Below are 21,030 nucleotides of genomic sequence, written 5' to 3' on the forward strand. Positions count from 1 at the left end.
CAAGTATAAGAGATACTTTGTTTAGGATGGGAAGACAGTGTAACATGGTATTGTTGCCTAAGAATTTATCTGTTGAGAGGACAATTGTGTGTGTGTGTGTGTGTGAGTGTGTGTGTGTGTTTTGTACCAGTGATTGAACCCAGGGGTACGTTACCACTGAGTCATATCCCCAACCCTTTTTTGTATTTTATTTAGAAATAGAGTTGCTAAGGCTGGCTTTGATCTCATGATCCTCCTGCCTCAGCCTCCCGAGTTGCTGGGATTACAGGTGTGCACCACTACACCTGGTGCAGTTGTGGTTCTGAGTAGCAGTCTGAGACATTGGTTTCACCAGCCTGGCTATTTATACCAGTCATCTTTACACATTGTCCTTGAGAGATAGGTAATATCTCTGTTGTGTGGGAATTATGGTCCATATTTTACACAACTGAGGCCTAGGAAGGTTAGCATCTAATAGCACTGGCCAAACTCATGTCTGTTGTCTGCAGTCTCTGTCCTCAGGGAAATGAGACTGGACTCCACCTGGGTGGGGCAGATCTTTTTAGGCTGCTATTGTGAGATTTCCCCTCTGAAGTCCCTGTTGTCCCTGAGACCAGTAGGCCACTCTGCCCGAGTCTGACCACGACCAGCACTTTGTGGTTTCTGTTCTTTAGGCTTTAGGTTAACCAAAATTGGGTTGCTGTGTATGGCCTTATTATTTTAAATATTTGTAGAGGGGAAGTCCCTTTAATATGACTCTACTGGCCTTCCGGGGATGTTGGGCCTCAGACTTCTGTAACATCTGATCTAACTTGCTCTTTTTTCTCTGTCTTTTCCAGTGGAGGCCATAGTGGAGTTTGATTACCAGGCCCAGCACGACGATGAGCTGACAATCAGCGTGGGTGAGGTCATCACCAACATCAGGAAGGAGGATGGAGGCTGGTGGGAGGGACAGATCAATGGCAGGAGAGGTTTGTTCCCTGACAACTTTGTAAGAGTGAGTACAAAGCAAAACCCTTTTCCTGTCTCCTTTGTGGGCTCTGCTGAACAAAGGCTGTGGGGTATTTGAGGATGAATTGCATGGGACTTTTAGGGGCTATGTTGACAATTTGATCTCCTGGGTGATATCAAGAAGACCATGTGTAGTTTTGCCCTTGATATCTGGGATACCTGTTTTGAAATGGCTTTTTTAAGGCCCAGAATTATCTCTCCCCAAACTGTGTATCAATTCTTAGAAAATGCTAGAAAAATATAAAGCTTGTTAAATTATTTATGTACTTATTTATTTGCCTTAAGAGTTTCAAAGAAGTTTTTCCTTTTCCATTCCATGGTCAGTTTTGACCGCTTACATGAAGTAGCAATCAAACTAAATACAGAATCTGAACAATGCTATATTTTCTACTTTTATATTTATATTATCTTATTATATTATTATTTTTTATTCCTTATGTCCATGAGGCACTGAACAAAACCTATTTCTCCAGTAAGGTTTTGAAAATTATGTCCTTTGCCAAAGTCATCTAGCACTTACTTACAAAAGTATATATCACATTATCATTAATAAATTACATATTATATAGCTGTAAATACTAGTTCAAAATTGCTGGGTAAAAAAAGGGATCACCTGGAAGCTGTTCCTTATGGGAAATACTAGCTACATCTAAAAGCACCAGTACTATAAACTTCCCATCTCACATTGGAGAAGAGGAGATTGTCCTTGATATGCAGCCCCAACAGAAATCCTTAGGTTCTCTTTGGCATTCTCTGTAGTACTGGGCATACCAAACAGTGTGCATTGGCTGCTTGAGACAGGTAATATGGGCCCATTAACAGGTGGCCCTGCTCTCAAAGGAGCCCCATGGGCCTAGTGGAAGGATTTCGGGATAAGGAGTGTTGATGAAAAACATATGATATGCTTTGGGCTTGCCAGCCCCTAGGTCCTCTACCTTGTACTGTGTTAAGTCTCAAAAATGTAGGAACCTAGCTCAGTCTTTAGGATCCTGTTTCTGGGTGTTCCTGCTAGCATTTCTTTTTTCTTTTCTTTTTGGTAAACAGAAAACTGGGGGGCTTTTTGTTAGTAACATGCTGATGAACACTGCTTTCTACAATGGTAGGAGTATAGAGCTCGCACCCTGTGCTTGACTCCAGCAGCTTTCTCTCTCTCTGAATTGAACCCAGGGGCACTTAACTGCTGAGCCATATTCCTTCCCAGCCTTTTTTAAAAAATATTTTTTAAATTGCCAATGGACCTTTTCTTTCTTTATTTGTATGTGGTGCTGAAGATTGAGCCCAGTGCCTCACACATGCTAGGCAAGCGCTCTACCACTGAGCCACAACCCCAACCCCTTCAGCCTTTTTTATATTTTGGTTTTCACCAAGTTGCTTAGGGCCTCATTAAGTTGCTGAGGCTGGCTTTGAACTTGCGATCCTCCTGCCTCAGCCTCCTGAGCCGCTAGGATTACAGGTGTGCACCACCCCACCTGGCTTCTCTTCCATTTTAAGACTAGAAAAATATTTCCAGGCCACCACGAATTAACTCTGTTGATGCGGGAATGGGAAGTAATTCTTTTGCCTTTCCAAATAAAATTTTAGGAAGGGACTGTTCTTGAAGTTGAACCAATTCTTCTGTGACAAGAAGATTTTCCCGGATAAAACGGACAATGGTTGGAGTGAAGACAAAGGTGGAAGTAATGACAAGAGGAGGACTGTAAGAAAGAGAAAAGAGGACCCTGGGAAGGAGGGAGGGCTGTCAGAAAGAGAGAGGAGAGGCCTGGGATGGAGCAGGGACTGTAGCATCAGCTCCAGTTTTGAAGGCAGGCCCTATTCTGAAAGCCTTTAACATGTCCTGTTGGCATAGTGCTCCCTCATTTCAAACCACAAATCCACAGAATCTGAGAAGGCATTGGTAAACACCTATGGATTTTTCCCTGGACTCAAGGCTATGCTACAAGGGGTTATGGAAGATGGCTGGGAAAGACAGGGCAGGAATTGCCCACAGAGAGTCTAGAAGGTGACCCTCCTCCTCATCTAGGGTCCCCTTTCTGGGAACCAAAAGACTCCTTCCCTATGAAGGAGGGTGATGTGGTCCTTTTTGCCAGGACATCTTCCATTGCCCTGCTTGCATTGCTTTGGGCTAGGTAGGGTGGGCCCTCAGCAGTGGCTCCTGCCTCCTATGGGCCTTGGCTTAAGGGGAGCCCTGGTAGGAGATGGCAGGGAGGGAGGAGGCTAGTGAGGTCATGGATCACCACTTTGGCTGCCTGTGTCCCTTACCCGAGAGGTGGCTGTTCCCATTCAGTCTGTATTCCTCCACACACCTGTCCCTGCATCCTTGCAGATCTGGTGGCTCTTTGTCCCTAACCCTTGGCTATTGCTGTGGGTTTTTAAAATATCTCACCTATTACATATGAGTCTCTTTATTAGTCCCACCTCAGATTACCCTAATTTGGGTGTGTCATTTCTTTTTGAGAGCCCAACTACCTCCCAACTACTTTGAGGATTAAATGACACAGCACTGACAATCTTTTAGTACAGTGGCAGCTACCTAGTGAGTGTGCTGCAGGTCCTATTTCGGGCCCTTTTCCCTGGGCCTGACTCTCCTGGCTCTTGACTAATCAGTTGTTGTCGAACCTTGGCTTGAGCCCTTGTGCAGTGAAGGGAACTTATGTTCTTGGGAGGTACTCATTCCATGCAGGGAAGAAAGGATGTGGCAGGAATGGTTGGGGCTGCATTACTTGTGGCTGTCACATTTGGTAGAAAAAGAAACTTTGATGCTTTCAGATGGCTGAGTCCATTTTTAAGTCTTCACCCTCAGGCCTATAATTGAAAATTCAGTAGGTGGATGCAGTAGAGTTTAACAATAACCAACACTCCCATAGAGAATTCTAAAAGCATAAAAGGTGTCTTTAGTTAGTAACAGTCATATTAGCATAGGTGTACAGTTTTGAAAGCGATTTTATGTAGATTATATTTAAACTAAGAATAATTTGTCCCTGGATTGAATGAGGTACTTTTGTGGAATCCCTTCATTCATTTTTATGCCTTTATCTTGGTGTTAGCACTGTTAGAGAGTCTTCCTTAAGAATTTTTTGAATTCATTTATCAGACCCTTACTCAGTTTCCATTTGAGCATGTTCTCCCAGAGCTGGCATTCATTGTCCACCTTCAAATCTGTATTGTCTTAGTCTTTCAAGACAAAAATACTAGCTATCTTCCTGGTATTCCATATGCCAGACCATCCTATTGTCACAAACGAACCTGAATCTTACCAGCTCTCACTTTGCAGTCTGTTGGCCCATGTGGCCTTCTGGATTTGTCCCTCTTTTAATTCTCATTTATTAAATGTAAATGTGGAAGAATCTTTTCAAATCCTTTCTGTACCTACTTCTTTTGGAATATGTTTTTCTTTATCTCCTCTCTTTATTTTATTTTTTTTGGTACTGAGGATTGAACTCAGGAGCACTCAACCAGTGAGCCACATCCCCAGCCCTATTTTGTATTTTATTTAGAGACAGGGTCTCACTGAGTTGCTTAGCGCCTTGCAGTTGCCGAGGCTGGCTTTGAACTCGCAATCCTCCTTCCTCAGTCTCCTGAGCTGCTGGGATTACAGGTGTGTGTCACCACACCTGGCTCTCTCTTTAAATTTAAATTTTTTAAAAAATTCATTTTAAGATGAAATTTACATAGAATAAAATGTATGAGGCATTAGAGTGCCTGATTTTTGTTGTTGCTGTTGTTGGTACTGGATTGAACCTAGGGATGCTTAACCAACCACTGAACCATATCTCTAACCCTTTTTATTTCTTTATTTTGAGACAGGATGTCACTAACTTGCTTAGGGCCTTGCTAAATTGCTGAGGCTGGCCTTGAACTTGTGATCCTCCTGTCTTAGCCTCCCGAGTCACTGGGAATGATTTTTGTTTTTGTAATGAGTATGCCTCTGTAACCACTATCCAGATCAATGCTATTTCTATCCGTCCATAAAGTTCTATCATACTTTTGTCTAATCATTCATGTCTTCCTAGGTAATAAGTTATCATAGGTTAGTATTGCCTGTACTTGAATTTCACATATCTGGTCTCATACAATATATGCTCTTTGTGTGTGTGTGTGTGTGTGTGTGTATGTGTGTGGTTCTGGGGGATTGAACCCAGGGTATGCGGTATATCTACCAACTGAGGTATATCCTCAGCCCCCAATATGTGCTCTTCTATATATGGCATCTTTTGTACAACAAAATGTTATTGCATGCATCAGTACTTTGTTCAGTATTTTGTTCTTGTTGTAAAGTAACCCATGATAACACACTAAAATGTGTTTATCCATTTGCCTGTCAATAGGCATTTCAGTTGTTTCCAGATTGGGGATTTTATGAATAAAGGTTCTGAACATTCTTGTCTTCTTTGGGCAGAAACACTCATTTCTCATATATATATGTATATATATATGTGTGTGTGTGTGAATTTTGCCCTGGGCTCAAGACTGGTAACAAACACACACACACAGAGACACACACGTAGGAGTGCATTTGCTGGCCTTGTTCTCAACCAGTAGGTTTTTCTCTGTGTAAAGCTGTGGTCTCTATGAAGGGAAGGTGTCACACTTGTGCTTTGAGCCTCATGTGCCTCACATGAGCTGACTGAACTAATCTTGGTGTCTTAGTGTAGCTGCCCTAGGTGTATGACTGATGAGAGCTCTAAAGCACAGAACTCAGTCTCCTAGAGATGATTCCACTGTTAGGCCCAGAAATCATCAAACTCTAATTCCTACATTATTAAACACATGCACATAGAGAGCATGTGTCTACATTTTGCTGAACTCATTTAATGAGGGAACTAGCAGAATAACAAAATTGATTCAGTGAGGGTATGAGGAACTGATTAAAAAGTCAGTGGAAAAGAGATGTTCAAATAAGATTGTAAAGTTCAATTCAAAATTGGTTCATGTCTTAGAGGACAATAAAATTCTAGCCTTTGGGGTTATCATCTCTACAAAAGGAAAAAAGGAAGCAGCATATTGTACCATATTTCTATGTGTTCCTCTTTTACAGGGTTGTAAAGTGTCACTTAAATTGTTACTTTTCCAGAGATGCAGATGATCCTCTTGGGGGGCTTATTATAAAGTGCATTTAAAGGTCACAAGATCATCTTTTTTTGCCCGATTTCCAACTTTTGGATGTTTTTTCCTGAATTGACCATGAATTGATCATAATACGTACAATAGTATGAAAGACTAGGATGAATTCTCAAAGTCTTTTAGTTGAGAAAAAAAATGGCTGCCCTTCTGGGACCTCAAACTGCCACATAAAACAGAAAGACAGTTACCTACTATAGGCAGATGTGGGCTCTGTCTTTGGATTTAATTACCAGTGTCTTCCTTCATAAACCTAACTCTCAGATCCAGATGGTGTGCTTTAGTCATGCAAAGGATTGATAAACAGCTCTTTTCTGGGTTCCTCTGACATGGATCTACAAAAATACTTTTAAAATTTTTATTTATTTATTTAATGCTCGAGATTGAACCCAAGGCCTCATGCATGCTAGGCAAGTGTTCTACCACTGAGCTCTACCCCAGCCCCCTTTTCCCCCAATAGATACTCATTTTTAAATGGTTAGCAAAGTGAATTTTAAAAAGAAAAGGCCTTCACACCACGGCTTGAGCTGACATGCAGGTGTCTGCCTGCTCTTGGAGGGGACATTTGGTAAAGTGCAGCAAGACCCAGGCCCTTGACATTTTGTAGCTCACAAATAGACCTGTAGAAAGCAGAAAGCAGGAAGCTGCGGTAGGGGTTAAAAGAATTTGCTTGCTGATCTTTAAACTTATCTGATACTGTCTGTGAGGAAGTAAGCTGTTTTCTCTATGTGTTAGGTAGAAGTATGTTTGACACGCTGCCTGCCCCATGGCTGAAGGTGGGAGTCACTTGGAGCTCACATCCTATGTGAGCAAAATGTGACATTTTTCAACTTGCTTTGCCCTTGCCTCAGCTCTCATTTGTTGGATGTTTTAGAAAGTCTCTGGCATACTGAGAGGCTTTTTTTAAAAATCAGATTATTTATTCTAATTTGTTATATATGACAGCAGAATGCAATTCATTTCATAGTACACATATAGAGCTCAATTTTTCATGTCTCTGGTTGTACACAAAGTAGAATCACACCATTTGTGTCTTCATACATGTACTTAGGGTAATGATTTCCATCTCATTCCACTGTCTTTCCTACCCCCACACACCCCCCACCCTTCTCCTCCTTCCACTTTGCCCTATCTAAAGTTTACTCAGAGCCTTTTCTTGGTAATTATGTAGAGTGGTTGGAATACAGTTTTTTTTTTTTTTTTTTTTTAATCAGTGAGGCGAAAGGCCTATATTTTGCATACTCGCACCCCTCCTTGAGAAAGCTCACAGTTACACTGTTGTTCTTGACTTAGGAAAGAATTACAAATTGACTACAACCAAATGGTGTAAAGTAGAGGTTTCCAGGTTGCTGTTCTTTATTTAAAGACCCTAACATGGATCTCTTTGATTAAATTTCACTTTTCATTCAACTTTTCACCCAAAGGCCATTAATTTTGTGAATTATATTGATGATTGTTTTCAGGATACTTGGCACTCTTAAGAAGGGAGCAGAAATTTTTCCAGGTGCATTTTGTGCTGTGCAGAGCCTCTTCTTGCTCACAACATTACTGGTGATGTGCTTGGATGTGTGGGGGTCAGCTCTACTCAGGGAGTGAGTTGGGTGTCTGCTTTGTGCTAGGCACTGGAGGATATAAGCACAAAGGAGACACATTGAAAGGAATATCACATTGTCACAAATCTAACTTCTCCCACAGGATGAGTTTTAATGCCTGTGACCTGGCCTTGGGTCATTAGAGCGTGTGTTAGATATTATTCTGAAAAGCTGTTCAACAAAGGTATTCCTGATTAAAATGCCACTTGAGAAGTTTCTGAGTGGATTCATCAGGCAACTGTTAGAACGTGCTAAATGAACCCATAGTTAGCTTTTCTGGCCCTGATTGCTGGGTTACTCTATGGAATAATAATGGCCGCATTCTATTCAAGGCCTACTGGCAGCCTGGCTCTGTGTGTATAATCAGCCTGTGTCTGTCTGTGTACAATGACCAAAATTTATTGAGCACTTACTGCATGCCAGGCAGGAAGGAGGCTAAGTCCTTCCTGTGTTTTGTTTCATTAAATCCTATACCTCCCTATGACATAGGTACTATTTTTATGATATTTATTTTTCAGAACAGATGACAGACGCTTATTGAGGTTAAAAGACTCATCCACAGTCACACAAACTAGTGAGGAGCAGAGAGAGCACTGTAATCCAGGCAGGCTGGCTCTAGTCCCCTAGCTCTAGCAGGCAGCATTATCTGGGTGCCTGAATTGTCCCTATGGCATTAAGTCAGTCACCATCATAGCTTACTGTATTATGCCTCCCCCAAGTATCCTCTCAGGTGGAGTCAAGATTATTGACTTATTTACTGAATTTTAGAGAATTATCTTCACAAGTTGGTATTTTAACCCAAAAGATCAACCTTTGCCTGGATTTATGGGCTTATACTATTTTTCTCCAAATTCTGAAAGTAGGACAATTAGGGGAAATATTTCATTTTTATTAATTTATAAGCAAACTTGTCATTTTGCAGTGTTTAGGATATATTCTTCAGGAGTGTCTTTTCTATTAGTGGTAAATAATCTAGATGTGCAACTATTGATTATTCCCCTGCCATAGGGCCCTTGAAAGTAAACAATTCCATCTCAAATTATTGTTTCAACTTTAAACATATAGTTTATTTTCAGAAAAAAAAAGTCCAAACACCAACAGGATAGACATTATTGTGAGAAATGTTACTCCAAGTAGGATCTAGAGTAATTAAGGACAAGTGTGTGACCAGTAAGAGCCCGCATCATTTGGCGGATTCCTCAGGCTTTGTAACTGTTACAGTGCAGGAAGGTGGGGGGGGGGGTGTGTCTTGTGACTCAGGGAGAGCTGTGACCTCAGTGAATTTTAGTCCCCTGACCAAGTTGATTGTGGTGATTATGCATAATGGAATCTTATTTTCTTAATGACAAGATTATCAAATCTTAGCTTAGAAAGGACTTTGAGATCATGTGTTTTAACCCCCAGCTTTCTAAAGATTGAAATCCAAACCATCTAGGACATTGTTGTGATCATTACTAGATATTTAAACTTGTAAAGTGTAGGTTTCCCACAGAGGACTCCAGCTAGTGGGTCTCCAATGTATCCCTGCTCAGGTGCAGACAGGAGTTTGGATAAGGCCTTAGGATATTTTTAAAAGCTCAGGCAATTTTCTTGCTTGCTAAAGCTTGGACATTCATTTTGTACAAGGCACCAACAGGGCAGCATCATCATTTATATCTAATATCTTTTTCTCAAGAACATGGATTGGTAGCCAATGACCTAGATTTGAAAATATTATGATATCGTTTCTCAAGTGGCTTTGTGTATAAAGTAGCTATATAAGTGAATATATAAGGAAACATAATAATGCTGGAAATCGTAAAAAAAAATTCTACAAATACACAAAGAACGTAGTAATTTATAAACAATGCTCAATTTAAGTCCAATAGAATGAATACATTCTAATTGCAGAATCGCTGAACTATATATAGTTAATTCTATTCTACTCCCTACCCAGTGGTAGTGAGGTGTGCAAAATTTCTAGGAATGATTCTCAAGATTCCACTCCCAAATCGTCACAACCTGTAATTGTGAAGAACTGTCATTCCAGTGATTGTGTTATATGCCACAGCTAACCTTAAAAAAGGGAGGTGATCCAGGTAAGCCTAATTTATTAGAGGAGTCCATTAAGACTAGAGAGCTTCCTCTTCCTAGTGGTAGAAGAAGGAGATTTGCTTCCTGCTTTGAAGGAGGGGTCATTTGAGAAGGAATATGGGAAACCTACAACCTATAGGAACAAAGAACAGCTCTTGCCTGGCAGCAGGAAAGAAATGGAGACCTCAGACCTACATTCAGAAAGAACTGGATTCTGTCAAAAATCTGAGTGAGCCTGAAAGTGAATTATTCTCTCAAATCTTCAGGTGAAATTCCAACCTGGCCCACATCTTGATATTGGCCTTGTGAGACTCTGGGTGATCAAAGAACCCAGCTGAACCTACCAGGATTTCTGACCTACAGAACTTAGAGATAATAAATAGGTGTTGTTTTAAGCTATTTAAGTGCATGGTTTAAAATACAGATAGGAAATTGCTTGGGTTGCAGCTTTTCTTCCCTGTTGGTAGGTCAGTGGAGACTAAGGAGGGAATCTGGACTTCTGTACTTCACTTGGAGGCACCAGGAAATCCATGACCACTCTCTCCTCATCTGCTGGTGGGTAGGGACTCTAGACTTCTCACCTGCCACCTCCATGAGCAATATTAGGTAATATACCCCTGGCCTTCTGCACTAGAGAGTGTGAGATCTTGGACAGAAGGGAACTGCAGAAAGGGATTCATTAAACCTACATAAGGAAGTTCTGGGCAAAATCCTGACCCACCCACACACGAATCTGACTAGAATTAACATGCCAAAAGGCTTAAAAATAGAAACTTAAGTGTGGAATAGTAACCAGGTTTTCAGAATGACCTCTAATAACATAAATGAAGCAGACCAGAATAGCACTATATGGGTTCTGGCTACTAAACTGTCATTGGAACCATAGTCCACAAAATAGCCCAGACCTACATGCTTAATCTGGAGAGGGTCCTGTCTGCTAAAGTTTAAATAGGGTCTAGAGTCTTGTAACAAAATAGCCCAAACACTCAGGATACAATAAAAGAATATCTTGTGATAATAAGGATTAAGAAAATCACCACTTAAATGAGAACAGGCAATCCACAGGTACTGACACTGAGAAGACTCCTATGTTGGAATTATCTGACAAAGATTTTATGCTTTAATAATCAATTATTATAAACACTCTTCAAACAAATGAAAAATTAGAAAATGTCAGCAAATACATAGAGCCCATAAGGTAGAAATTATAGAAATGAAAAATAACCAAATTAAAAAGCTTTAAAAAGACTTATTGAATGAGTTCAATAATAGATTATATATGATACAGGAAAAAATTAGTAAAATTGAAAATGGATTAATAAAATTCATTCAATCTGAAGAACAGAAAGTACTTTGAAAAAATTGAATAGAGCCTTAGATAGATAGCCTGTGGGATAGTAACATAATTAACATTTGTGTCATCAGATTTCAGAAAGCTAAAAGTATGGGAATTAAAAGTTCAAATAAATAATGGCTGTTTGAGTTCTTTAAAATGAAACACCAAAACAACAAATAACTCAATCAATAAATGGGCCAAGGACCTGAACAGACCCTTCTCAGAAGATGATATATAATCAATCAACAAATAAATGAAAAAATGTTCATCAACACTAGAAATTAGAGAAATGCAAATCAAAACCACTCTAAGATTTCATCTCACTCTGGTCAGAATGGCAGCTATTATGCATACAAACAACAATAAGAGTTGGTGAGGAATGTGGGGGAAAAGGTACACTCATACACTGCTGGTGGGGCTGCAAATTGGTACAGCCAATATGGAAAGCACTATGGAGATTTCTTGGAAAATTTGGAATGGAACCACCATTTGACCTGGCTATCCCTCTCCTTGGTCTATACCCAAAGGACTTAAAAACAGCATACTACAGGGACACAGCCACATTAATGTCTGTAGCAGTACAATTCACAATTGCTAGACTGTGGAGCCAACCTAGATGTCTTTCAATAGATGAGTAGATAAAAAATGTGGCATATACACAATGGAATATTACTCAGCAATAAAAAAGAATAAAATCATGGCATTTGCAGGTAAATAGATGGAGTTAGAGAAGATAATGCTAAGTGAAGTTAGCCAATCCCAAAAAACTAAATGCTGAATGTTTTCTTTGATATAAGGAAGCTGCTTCATAGTGGATAGGGAGAGGCAGCATGGGAGGAGTAGATGAACTCTAGATAGGTCAGAGGGGTTGGAGGGGAAGGGAGGAGGCATGGGGTTATAAATGATGGTGGAATGTGATGATCATTATTATCCAAAGTACATGTATAAAGACACAAATTGGTGTGAATATACTTTGTATACAACCAGAGATATGTGCTCTATATGTATAATAAGAATTGTAATGCATTCTGCTGTCATATATAAATAAAAAAAAGAAAGTGGCAGCAAATGATCTTAATAACTAACAGGCAGAAATATCACAAATGCTCAAATGAGAGAATTATTAAATGCATTTTGAAATGACACTGTGATGAAATATTGCACAGCCATTAAAATTAGTTTATTTTTTAAAAAATAAATAAATAAATAAAGGCTGAAACTCCACAAATTTGGTAAAAGGCATAGACTTTCAGAATCAAGAAGCAGAGCAAAACCTAAATAGGATAAACTCCAAGAAATCTATATCAAGACATATCATAATCAAACTTTGAGAAACTAAAGACAAATCATCAAGATAGAATGATTTCAAATGACAGTAGATTTCTCATATGAAATCATGGAGCCCAGAAGGAAGTACAAAACATTTTCAAGTTTTGAAAGAAAAGAATGGTTTACTCCAAATTGTTCAGGAATGAAGAGAAAATAAAAATATTCTCAAATGGAGAAAAATTAAGAGAATTCACCAGTGGTAGATCTACTCTTAAGTAATGGCTAAAAAAAAAAAAAATTCTCTAAACACAAAGGAAATGTAACAGGAGACTTGGAACTTAAACAACAATGCATAGGTAAAAATAGGGGTATATATAATAGGCCATCTGTCTCCTCATTACTTTAAAAAAATCATGCTTTATGGTCGAGGTAGACCTCACAATGGAGGAATGATCTTGAATCAATAATCTAAGCTCATACTTCGAGAAACTAGAAAAATGAAAGCAAAAAAAAAAAAATCCAAAACAAGCAGAAAAATGGAAGTAATGATGTTAAGAGCAGAGCAATCATTATTGAAGTTGAAAAGAGAAAAACAACAGTGAAAATGCTGGTTCTTCAAAAAGATCAATAAGATGGATAAGCCTTTAAGAAGACTGATGAAGATAAAAAAGAAGATTCAGGTTATAATATCAGGAATGAAACAGGTGATATCACCACAGATCCTGTAGCTATTAAAAGGATAATAAGAGAATAATACAAATAATTATATGCGTGTATATTTGACAATTTAGATAAAATGGGTCAATTCCTCAAAAATAATAAACTACCAAAACTTATCCAAGATGAAATAGATAATAGTACAATGACTACTACAGAAACTGAATTCAAAATTGAAAAGTTCACAACAGGAAAGTTTTAGGTTCAGAAGGTTTCACTGGAAATTTCTACCAGATGTTTAAAGAAGAATTAGTATTAATTCTACATAGTATGAATAGAATAAGAGGGAATAACCCCCCAAATTTATTATATGAAGACAGTCTAGGCTTGATACCAAAACAACAGACAGTCCAAAAAGAAAACTATAGGCCAATGTCCCTCGAGAACATAGGTACAAAAACCCCTCAAAAAAGTATTACCCAAACAAATCTAGCAACATATAAAATTAATACTGTACTGTGACCAAATGTATGCAAGACTGTTTCAGTGTTTGAAAAATCAGTCACTGTGGGCTGGGGTTGTGGCTCAGTGGTAGAGCGCTTGCCTAGCAGGCATGAAGCACTGGGTTCGATCCCTAGCACCACATAAAAATTAAAAAATAAATAAAGGTATTGTGTCAATCTACAACTAAAAAAAATTAAAAATCAGTCACTGTAATCTACCATATCAACAAGTTCTGGGAGAAAAAAAAATTGAATTGCATAGTCATATTAATAGATACAGAAAAAAATTGACAAAAGTTAATACCCATTTGTGATAAAAACTCTTTGCAAACTGAGATTTGAGGGAACCTTCCCCAACTTAATAAAGAGCATCTACAAATGACATATACTTAACACCACACTGAATAGTGAAAAACCAAATGCTTTTATACTTGAGAATGGGAACAAGGCAAGGATTTCTGGAAACAAACTGAATGACCTTCAGTAGATAAATGGTTAAACAAATTCTTGTCCATCCATATCATGGAAAACTACTCAACAATAAAAGGAATCAACCATTGATATACACAAAAACTTGGGTGGATCTCAAGGGCATCATGCTTTGTGAATAAAGCTCATTTCAAATGTTACATACTGTATGATTCACTCTATATTATGCTCTCAAAATAACAAGACTAAGGCATTGGGAAAGTGATTACTGGTTGTCACAGGACAGTGGAAGGGACTGGTATGACCATAAAAGGGGAGCATGAGGGGCTGTTTTGTGGAGATGGAACAGTTCTGTATGTTGATGCATTGGTGGTTGTACAAATATGCACATTGGATCAAATTGCATATTGAGTTATATATATACACAAATCAGTGCAGGAAAGACTGATGAAAACTGAATTAGGTCTATAGTGTAGTCAACAGTATTGTACTGATGTCAATTTCTTTTTTAAATATCTTTTTAGTTATAGGTGGACACAGTGTCTTTTTTATTTTTATGTGGTGATGAGGATTGAACCCAGTGCCTCATGCATGGTAGGTAAGCTCTCTACCACTGAGCCACAGCCCCAGTCCAACTTCTTTGTTTTTGATATTGTACTGTAGTTATAGCAGATCATCCCTGGGGGAAGCTGGGGGAAGGGTTCATGAGACACTATATGCTATTTTTGTAAGTTCCTATGAGTATATATGTCTTTTTAAAATGCCAGTGGATCTCAACCTTGACTACATATGAATATCACCCAAGAAGCTTTAAAAATTCTCAACACTCATCTGCAACATGGATGGATCTGAAGATCATTGCATTAAGTAAAATAAACCAGGCAGTACGTCATGATCTCATTTAAATGTGGAATCTAAACCACTTAATCTCCTAGAAGTTGAGAATAGAATAATTGGTGGTTCCCAAAGTTGGGGAGAGAAGTAGTAAGGAATGGGAAAGATTGATCAAGGGGACAAGGTTAGAGTTAGAAGCAAGACATTCTGGTGCTCTTGCATAGCAAGGTGACTATAGATAATAATAATATACTGTACATCTCAAAAAACTCAAGGAGGGGCTGGGGTTGTGGCTCAGTGTAGAGTGATTGCCTAGCATGTGTGAGGTACTAGGTTTTGTTTTCAGCACTGCATATAAATCAATAAAATAAAGGCCCACCAGCAACTAAAGAAAAACAAAATAAAATAAAAATTGAAAATCCTAATGCATAGGTTGCTTCCAAGACCCATCAGTATCTGGTTATGAGTTCCACCATTAGTATCTTTTAAGATTCTTAACTCTTGTCCTTATTGTTTTCCATTAAATAAAAAGGAAAAAAAAAACTCACCACTTTCCTGTACACTACACTTCTCCAGCCTGTCATGGGTAATGCATATTGCAGTTATCTCTCAGGATGGTCACATTCTGTTATTATGCTGTGATGGTTGCAACTGGATTTAGGGAGGTCCCCTTCCCTGCACTGAGCAGGTCCCCGGAGGCATTACCTACTGTCCTTGGTTGGCTTGGAGACTGGCAAGGCCAGTGATAGACGTCGAGTTAGGAGGAGAAGGGTGGAGGAAGGAAGGGGGATTCTGGTGCGGAGAGAGGAGATGTGGGCCTCAGAAACCATGTTGTTGAAAAGGCCCATATAGGGCCCCTCACAGGACCTGGTTTCCTGGGACAAACATGTTTAAACTGGAAAAGATAGAGGAAGGGGATATGACTATTGGGAGCAGGGAAGTCAGGAAAGACCTCACTAAACAGTGACTTAAAACTTGAAGTGAGGGAGAGAACCTTTCAGGCAGAGAAGAGAGCATGTGCAAAGGCCCAGAGGAAAGAGTCTCTGGTATGTTGAAGGTACAACAGAGACCAGTGCCCCACTAGAGGGGATATCCAGGGGTGAGCGGCAGCAGATGGGTTTAGAAGTCACAGGGTTTCAGATAGGGTGAGAGTTGTGACTGAGTGAGATGAGAAGTAATTAGGGCAGTTCCAGCCTAGGAGTGATGTGACAGGGATGTTTTAACAGGTTCCCTCAGGCTGCTATGTTGAAAACAGATTGCAAGGGGAAGGGTGGAAGCAGGAAGAACATTTTGAAGGCCATTTGCAGGAATCTAGGGAAACCAGGAAATGGCAGTGGGAACAGTGAGAAGTGGTCAGATTCTGGATATTTCTGAAAGTAAAGCCAAAAGGATTTGCTGCTTAGACTGGATGCGTGGCAAGAGAGGGAGGAGGGAAGGACACCTCTCAGTTTTTTTTTTTTTTTAAATGTGTGTGTGTGTGTGCCGAGCTCTGGAATGTGGGTTGAGGATGTGGGTCAGGAGTTCAGGGGCCTGGTACAGGCTAGAGAGAGAAATTTGCACAGCAGCCAGGCATGGTGGTGCACATCTGTAATCCCAGTGGCTTGCGAGGCTGAAGCAGGAGGATGACGAATTCAAGGCAAGACTCAGCAACTTAGCAAGGCCCTAAGCAACTTGGCAAGAACCTGTCTCAAAATAAAAATATAAAAAAATAAAAGGGCTGACTGGGGATGTGACTCAGTGGTTAAGCCCCCCCTGGGTTCAATCCCTGGTACCAAAAAAATAAATAAATAAAAGAAAGAAATTTGCATAGCACTTGGCTATTAGCAGGCACCTAGCAAGGCTAGGATGGCTGCTTTTCTTACCTGTCAGCCCATGATGTCAGATCCTATATGTAGAACAACTTAGAATGATATTTGGAGTATATGAATTGGTCAACAAATATTAGCTATTAATATAAATATTAAGCCACACTGAGATGCTGTAAAATCTCCTTGTGTTTGGGTACTCTTAGATGGAGAACCTGCGATGGAATTAGGAATACAGAAGGGGGGGGATAATGAGAGGCAGGCAGAGCCTCAGTCTGCATTACCCATCATACCCAGCCAGCTCACCAAGGAGCTGCTGAGCATAGATTGTCCTGTAGAAGAAAAGGGGAGGTATTGATCAAAGGGTACAAGATAAGATAAGTTCTGGGGACCTCATACACAGCATGAGAACTCTGGTTAATAATAATGTATTGTATAGTATTTGAAATTTGCTTCATAGACTCAAGTGTTTGTGCAACAAAGAAGAAAACTTTGGCTGGATGTGGTGGTGCACTCTTAACCCCATCTGCTCAGGAGACTGAAGCATGAGGATGGCAAGCTCGAGGCCAGCCTCAGCAACTTAGGGTGACCTTGCCACACACACACACACACACCCCTTTATGAGGTGGTGGATATGTTAATTAGCTTGATGGTAGTAAATATTTCACAATGTATATTAAACCATAACACTATACACCTTATGTAAATACAGTTTTATCTGTCAATCACACCTCAATAAAGCTGGAAAAAGAATGGGCAGAAGTGGCCAGAACCTAACACCCCTGCTGCCTGGGAAGGGCAGGCCTCAGCTAGAAAGAAAGCCAAGGCCTATGCCAAAGGTGCAGGTTCATCCTTGCAGGGCCTTCTGGGCAGGATGCCTCTAGGGCTGCTTAGGAGACATTTGGTTTCACTTTAGTTTCTTAAACCACAAGGTGATTTGAAATAATGTCCCCCGACACCCACCCAAGTCTCTGGGATATATTTCATCATGTTTGTGTTAGAAAGATGGGATAAAAATCCTAAGGGAAATGCAAAGAGAGCTAAGCTAAAAATGTAAATGTCTGTTTAATGTATAGTCACAACATACTGTAGCATCACACATACAGGCACACGAGCATGTGCACCATCTTAATTATTTGTGGAAAGAGGTGCATGAAGTCAGCTTGTTTTCATTCTTAGCTGCCTATTTTGCTTGTCAAGAAGGAATGAACGTTCCATTTATTTACATACTTTCTCTGGGACCACCAGGTTTTTCTCACAAAGAGATGCTATGTGTTTGGGAGCCTGGGTGCAAAACAAAATGGGCTTGCCTGAGTTTGTAAGCCGAGAAGTTGTCCGAGCCAAACCACATCCTGCCCTGGGTTTCTGGAGGCAGGTGGTCCCATATGGAGAGCCTGAGCAACCGTGTGAACCCTGATTTTCTCAAAGCTCCAGAGTTGTGCTCAGTGTGTGGGGACACCCTGGCGACTATGTCCTCTTAACACCAAGATTTTCTTCCAAGAAGGCCACCCAGCTCACTGGTCACCAATGAAGGCTGTGGGGCTGATCTGATTCCAGTTGTGGTTGTGCTGAAATCAGCTGAACCACTGGCAGCTGCACTGCAACTCTTGGGAAATACTTTTCTAACTATAAAACAAGGCCATGGTCAAGACCTGAGAAGGAGAGTGCAAATCATTAGTATCAGCTAGGTGGAAATCAAAGAGGGACTCTTTTTATATATTATGGAAGAAAAAATAAATTAAAATTATATTTAAAATATGTACTAGATGTACACTTAAAGGTATGTTTATAACAAATATAGTTGGGATTGATGAAGTGTTAAAATGTGAGCATATTCTTAGCAGGAATGTACATGTTTGGACAGTATTTCACTGTCTGCAGCATGGTGGGGTTTGCTCTCTGATCAGATATGATTCATAGTAAAGAAATAACATTCAAAACCAATGTGGACAGATTATGGGCAAAAGATATGTTATAGTTGTTTGAAACCATAAACATTAGTAGCTGCTAAACTTGTAGTCATGCTGTAATATTAGGAGCTTCGTGGGCATACTAGGACGGGAATCTGGTTTATTGCTATCATTCTAATTGCTGTCCAACAGCCTGGCTTATATGTACAATTCAGTGGTAGAGTGCTTGCCTAGCATGTGTGAGGCACTGGGTTCGATCCTCAGCACCACATTAAAAAAAAAAAACTAAAATAAAGGTATTGTGTTCACCTACAACTAAAAATATATACATTTATAAATAAATCTGCCATATTAAAATAGTTCCAGCTATTGTGTATTAAATGGGTGATTACAACATTAGGCTCTAGTGGCACATAATGTGAACTTTGAAACAAATTTCTATATGGAGCATGTCAGGCTTGTATGATTTTAAATGTTGAAAGTTCATTTTTTGTGCTTATTGATATTTCTTCCAGGGACTGCTCTGTTACTTGGTTCAAAAGGTCGCATGACAGCTTATCTCTTTGGTGCATATAATCCAGGCAATTATAGTGTGAGCTTCTGCTGTCAGTAGTGGTTAAAAATCCACATACCTTTCTCCTTTTTTAGCCTCTGATGTTTTTTTTTTTTTTATTCAATTTAACTCATCCTTTTATTTTAAAACTTGAATGGGTTCCATTAACAGATATTTTAAGGTGACAATCAAGTCTAGGGTGCTGCCAACTTTAAGCTGAACACAGTCCCCAGCCCTCAAGCTAGATATAAAATCTAATTTCGGGCCTGTTGCAATGCAGAGATGTAGCTGATTTGTAAACAGCCCTTGTAACAACATGGCCCAGTTGACAAGCCATGGTTCTCTGTCTGGGTGAAGTGTATTATCTAGCTGTCTAAATGGTGACCCTGATTGCAGTTCCACCTGGGGTGCATCTCACAGAGCCACACAGGATAATTAAAGCCACAGATTCATGATTGGTAGATTCAGCTCATTTTAGACTCATTACAGTCAAACTTAGGCCTGTCTTTATCCATTATAATGAAAGCCAAAAGAGGATTCACTTTACTAAAAACTATGTCCTTTTTTTCCCTTTTAGTTAGGAATGTACAAGTGAATATTAAAGCATAAAATAATTAAAAGTTACTCTCTGTGTAATGAAGCCTACTCTGGGGGCATTCTTAGCCCTTGCACTTCTTGGACATCATCGTCACTCAGGTTTCTCTCAGCCCTGTAGCCTCTTGCTTGTCTGTCATGCTGCCAGAGATGAGTAGGTGATTCACATGGACCCATTTCTTTCCAGAGTGGCTAGAATGGTCTTATGGACCTAAAAGAAGCATGCTAAATATTCATCTGATTTAACTGAATTTAACATACAGTCCTTCAGATGAATCCAGAATTTTGTAGTTATTTAATGATTCATTTTTTTGCCGGGGAGGGGTACTAGGAATTGAAGTCAGGAGCACTCAACCCTGAGCCACATATGCCTAGCCCTATTTTGTATTTTATTTAGAGACAGGTCTCACTGATTTGCTTAGTGCCTCACTTTTGCTGAAGCTGGCTTTGAACTTGTGATCCTCCTGCCTCAGCCTCCCAAGTGGCTGGGATTACAGGTGTGTACCACTATGCCCAGTTTGGTTCACTCTTTAATAGCATACAGTTTATTTGGTTACTAAATTAGTGAATTATTTAAGTAAAAAGGGAAGTTCTTTCCATGAGGTAGATCTTACAAGCTGGTGTTGCTTTCATTTATATATGATTACTGATTATATTAAATCAGGAATGTGGGTAAAAGGAGTAGCAATCCAAAGGTTTAAGACGTCTGGCTACTAGGAGTTGCATAATCTATTGCTGTCTGGGATCTGGCACAGTTGACAATTCATGGTTCTTCTGCAGGGTGAAGTCTGTTATCTAGCTGTCTAAATGGTGGCCCTGATTGCAGTTTCACCTGGGGTGTATCTTACAGAGCACATGCATTTATAACTTTTAATTTCCATGAATACTGATAATGATGGTTGGATATCAGTTTAAAGAACAGCATAGGCTGGGCAGGGTGGTGTGGGCCTGTAATCCCAGCTGCTCAGGAGGCTGAGGCAGAAGGATCGATAGTTCAAAGCCAGCCTCAGCAATGGCAAGGCACTAAGCAACTCAGTGAGACCCTATCTCTAAGTAAAATACAAAATAGGGCTGAGGATGCAACTCAGTGGTTGAGTGCCCCTGAGTTCAATCCCCGATACCCCCCCCAAAAGAAAGAACAGCATAATATTTTATATGTATTGATTTATAAACATACATGTTTTTAAATAAATTTGTTTTCCTTTAGGCCATTAATCTTTCAATTTTAATTTCTTCTTTTGCTTCTTTGACAACTGAAATTTAATGGCGTATTGGGACAATTTGTGTTTTTGCAGAATGGTTTCTGAAGTATTGCCAAAATGCTGGCTGTTTTTGAAAATCCAGGTGATCTCTGTAAGTTATTGAAC

The 21,030-nt window shown here is 39.6% G+C and overlaps 1 protein-coding gene across 1 annotated transcript in view; it reads left to right on the top strand.

Annotated features, from left to right (window-relative positions):
* The window catches only part of Sh3kbp1 (SH3 domain containing kinase binding protein 1), a 332,949-nt gene that overhangs the window by 52,319 nt on the left and 259,600 nt on the right, over positions 1-21,030 (top strand). The window contains exon 2 of the mRNA XM_026405448.2: positions 819-976. Coding sequence (XP_026261233.2) covers positions 819-976 — 158 coding nt within the window. The remainder of the gene's footprint in view (positions 1-818; positions 977-21,030) is intronic.

This window comes from Urocitellus parryii, chromosome X (genome assembly GCF_045843805.1).
Source record: "Urocitellus parryii isolate mUroPar1 chromosome X, mUroPar1.hap1, whole genome shotgun sequence".
NCBI classification, from domain to species: Eukaryota; Metazoa; Chordata; class Mammalia; order Rodentia; family Sciuridae; genus Urocitellus; species Urocitellus parryii.